Here is a 3868-nt window from a genome sequence, read left to right as displayed (position 1 = left end):
ATCGTGAGTTGTCATTACTGAAACAGAATAGAACGGTGCATAATAGTAGCAAGTTATTAACTTTAAGCCCGTTCTTAGATTCGGACGGAATTATTCGCGTCGGCGGACGATTAAAAAATGCAAGTATACCGTTTGATCAAAAATACCCGATTGTACTTCCGTCAAAACATAGGTTCACAAAGTTGTTAATAACACACACGCATAATAAATATTTACACGCTGGGGCGCAATTCATTCTTTCACAACTACGTAAATAATTTTGGCCTCTCAACGGTAGGAGTGCTATACGGAGTGTTCTAAGAAAATGCTTAACATGCTTTCACGTTAAACCTACTACCATCACGCAGTTAATGGGAGATTTACCAGAGTACCGAGTGACACCCACTAAACCATTCACCTTATGCGGTATTGACTACGCAGGGCCGTATCTGATGAAAGATGGTAAGCTGCGAAATCGAACTTTCATAAAAATTTATCTATGTGTTTACATTTGTTTTACTACGAAAGCTACGCACATTGAATTAGTGACTGAGCTGTCCACAGATTCCTTTATGAACTCATTTAAACGTTTTGTGTCCCGCAGAGGATTATGTAAGCATATATATACCGACAATGCTACCAACTTCGTTGGTGCAAGTAACGAATTACGTAAATTACAAGAAGTTATCACAAATGTCCCTAATTCTAGTAGTTACCAAAATTTTGTTCAAGAAAATCAGATACAATGGCACTTTATACCGAACAGATCGCCACTTTTCGGCGGAATGTGGGAATCCGCAGTTAAATCTTTTAAATATCAAACGAATTATCGGAGATTCCAAATTAAATTTCGAACAGTTCTATACGTTAGTCACACAGCCATACTTAATTCTCGCCCCTTAATACCCTTCGCCCCTAATACCCCTATCTAATGATCCTTGCGATTTACACCCTCTCACACCTGGACACTTCCTAATCGGATGCGAATTGACAGCCGTACCACAGGAAGCAGTTTTTGACATAGCACCAAATCGATTAAACCATTATAAGCAGCTACAGTACATGATTCAAAACTTTTGGCGCCAGTGGAGTAGAGACTATTTGCATACGTTGTCTCAAATAGCTAAATGGAACAAAGGTCAGCGAAACATCGAGATCGGCACCCTAGTGTTAATCCAGGACGATAATCTTCCCCCCATGAGATGGTCATTGGGCAGAATTACTGCACTTCATCCCGGAGCAAATAAACTAGTGCGGGTAGTGTCAGTGCAGTGCAAAAATGGAACCATAAAGCGTTCAATTACCAAATTGTGTCCTTTACCTTCCAATGAAAACTAAAGAGAACTAATTGTATTATTGTTAAAATTCATATTGAAATAGAAGTGGTTATTTCAAGGCCGGCGGCATGTTAAATAGTTGTAATGCCATATGAGCAATTTAAATTTGAAAATGTTGTTGATATTGCCGCCAGAGATCCGTCATGTATTGTATCTCCACTAACGTCTCTGGCAAGGGCCAATAACGAGACAGTTCGTTTAGTATTGTTGTAATGCTCACATGTGCTTCGCACAGCAGTTATACATGTTACATGTTATTTCATTAGAATAAAATACAGTCCACTAAAAAGTTCAAAAGTGTATTTATTTCCATCATTTGAGGAAGTAAGACAAAACAGGCAGCTTTAATAAGTCGACTGAGTACGTTTCAGGAACAAAAAACGAGGCGACTTCTAGAGCGCGAAGAAATCGGGGACTCGAAACCGTCCCAGTTTTTGCGCCGATTAAGAGCTTTAGCAGAGTCTACAGTTTTCGATTCGCTCCTACGTACACTGTGGCTAGTGCGCCTGCCATCTTGTGTACAGGCAATCCTCGCGACACAAAAGAATGTCGCGTTGGACGATGTCGCGGAGCTGGCCGACGCAGTTATGGAGACAGTAATGCCTGACACAGCGCTCCAGGAGATGGCCAGATCAAGTTCAGAAGACGACAGACTGAAACTCATTGAGCAACAGTTAGTGGAGATGTCGCAGGCAATGACGAAGCTATTCACGAATAGTGAACCACGGCGACCGACGACGAGAACACCCAGATCGCGTTCGCAAGACCACTCGCGAAGCCGTGACAGTAACAGTGGTCAGTGCTGGTATCACCAACGTTTTGGTCACCGCGCTCACGTGTGCCGCGATCCGTGCACGTATCGTCTGGGAAACGAGACGGGCAGTCGATAATGGCGAACAGCGACCCGTACCCGATTCTGCGCCGTTTGTACGTTACGGATACGTACTCCAAGGTCCAGTTTCTCGTCGATACGGGTGCTGATCTTTGTGTATATCCGCGTGCGCTAGTGAAATCGTCCCGATCGAAATCGACGTACGAGCTTTCCGCGGCAAATGGTACCTCAATTGCTACGTACGGCACAGTGACAATGACATTAAACCTCCGATTGCGTCGTTGTTTAACATGGCAATTTGTCGTCGCGGATGTCTCTAAACCGATAATTGGTGCAGACTTTTTATCTTTTTATGGACTACTGGTGGACGTGCGTAACAAAAAACTGCTTGACCAAACAACGCAAATTACGTCTCTAGGCCAACTCGCGCGTTCTGCGACACCGTCAATCAGAACGATTTCCGGGGAATCTGTGTTTCATCGCCTACTTAAGCAGTATTCGGACATTACGCGTCCTGCAGCTCCTTCTGCGGCTGTACAACACCAAACCAGGCACTACATCAAAACAACACCTGATCCCCCCGTCGCTGAAAACCGCGTAAATTAGCCAGATAAATTGCGGGCAGCGAAAAAGGAATTCGACGATATGCTTAAATTAGGTATCGCCCGTCCTTCGAGCAGTGCGTGGGCGTCACCCTTACACTTCGTGCCAAAAAAGGGTGAAGAATGGCGACCATGTGGCGATTATCGTAGGCTTAACGCACGAACGCGTCTAGACCTATATCCTGTGCGACATATTCAGGACTTTTCACAATCACTTCGCTAATTGGATATGCAGATTTGGATCACCCCTGCGAATAACGACGGATCAGGGTTGACAGTTCGAATCGCACCTATTCAGACGCCTGAATAGTTTACTAGGTACTACTCATCTCCGAACCACCGTATATCACCCAGCAGCAAAGGGCATGGTAGAGCGTTTTCACCGCCAATTAAAAGCAGCGATAAAATGCCACCAAAACGATCGATGGACTAGCATTCTTCCCACTGTGCTATTGGGAATACGTGCAGCATGGAAAGAAGACATTCAAGCTACCGCGGCCGAGATGGTGTACGGACAACATCTACGCCTACCCGGAGAATTTCTTCATTCCCGCAGGACAGACGAAGAGCTCAGCACCGAAGCGAATTTTGTTAAGGACCTCAGACGTCATATGGAAAGCTTACGTCCGGCCGCAGTTAAACGCCATGGCGACAAGACGCCATTCGTTTTTAAAGACTTGGCAACAGCGACACATGTGTTTGTGCGTGCGGACGGCGTTAAAACACAACTACAGAACCCATATGATGGTCCGTTTACAGTGATTAAACGCGACGACAAAACATTCACGGTGCTAGTACGTGGTCGTGAAGTTAAAGTGTCCATAGACAGAGTCAAACCGGCGTATTGTTTGAATGATGCGACAGATACCAGGAACGAGAACAATAGCCTTCCATCAACTTCTGCCCCATTATCCGTGCCAACCACACCCAAGGCAATTACCACTAGGTCCGGCAGAAGGGTCCGTTTCCCTGACCGGCTGCAAATTCCGTGATGGCATCCATACTGGCAGGGGGGTGTGTGGGTACACATGTTTGCAAGTGACCCATATTAGAAAGCACAACGTCAAGAGCGCCGCAGGACGCCGCCGGACGAACCAGCGTTCCAAGAAGGGCTGCTG

The 3868-nt window shown here is 45.4% G+C and overlaps 1 protein-coding gene across 1 annotated transcript; it reads left to right on the top strand.

Annotated features, from left to right (window-relative positions):
- The first annotated feature begins 350 nt into the window (after positions 1 to 350).
- On the top strand, positions 351 to 3742 carry LOC108915770. The gene is made up of 3 exons (XM_023457055.1): positions 351 to 441; positions 1713 to 2111; positions 3219 to 3742. The coding sequence occupies exons 1-3, from the start codon at positions 351 to 353 to the stop codon at positions 3740 to 3742; spliced, it is 1014 nt and encodes a 337-aa protein (XP_023312823.1).
- The last annotated feature ends 126 nt before the right edge of the window (positions 3743 to 3868 follow it).

This window comes from Anoplophora glabripennis, unplaced genomic scaffold (genome assembly GCF_000390285.2).
Source record: "Anoplophora glabripennis isolate ALB-LARVAE unplaced genomic scaffold, Agla_2.0 scaffold1696, whole genome shotgun sequence".
In the NCBI taxonomy this organism is placed as follows: Eukaryota; Metazoa; Arthropoda; class Insecta; order Coleoptera; family Cerambycidae; genus Anoplophora; species Anoplophora glabripennis.
This window is presented reverse-complemented; position numbering and strand designations above follow the sequence as displayed.

Coding starts and splice junctions, on each gene's coding strand:
- LOC108915770 (XM_023457055.1), top strand. CDS start 351: ATGGGAGATTTACCAGAGTACCGAGTGACACCCACTAAACCATTCACC. Junction 442..1,712: donor GCCGTATCTGATGAAAGATG/GTAAGCTGCGAA, acceptor GGCGACTTCTAG/AGCGCGAAGAAATCGGGGAC. Junction 2,112..3,218: donor AAGCCGTGACAGTAACAGTG/GTCAGTGCTGGT, acceptor GAATACGTGCAG/CATGGAAAGAAGACATTCAA.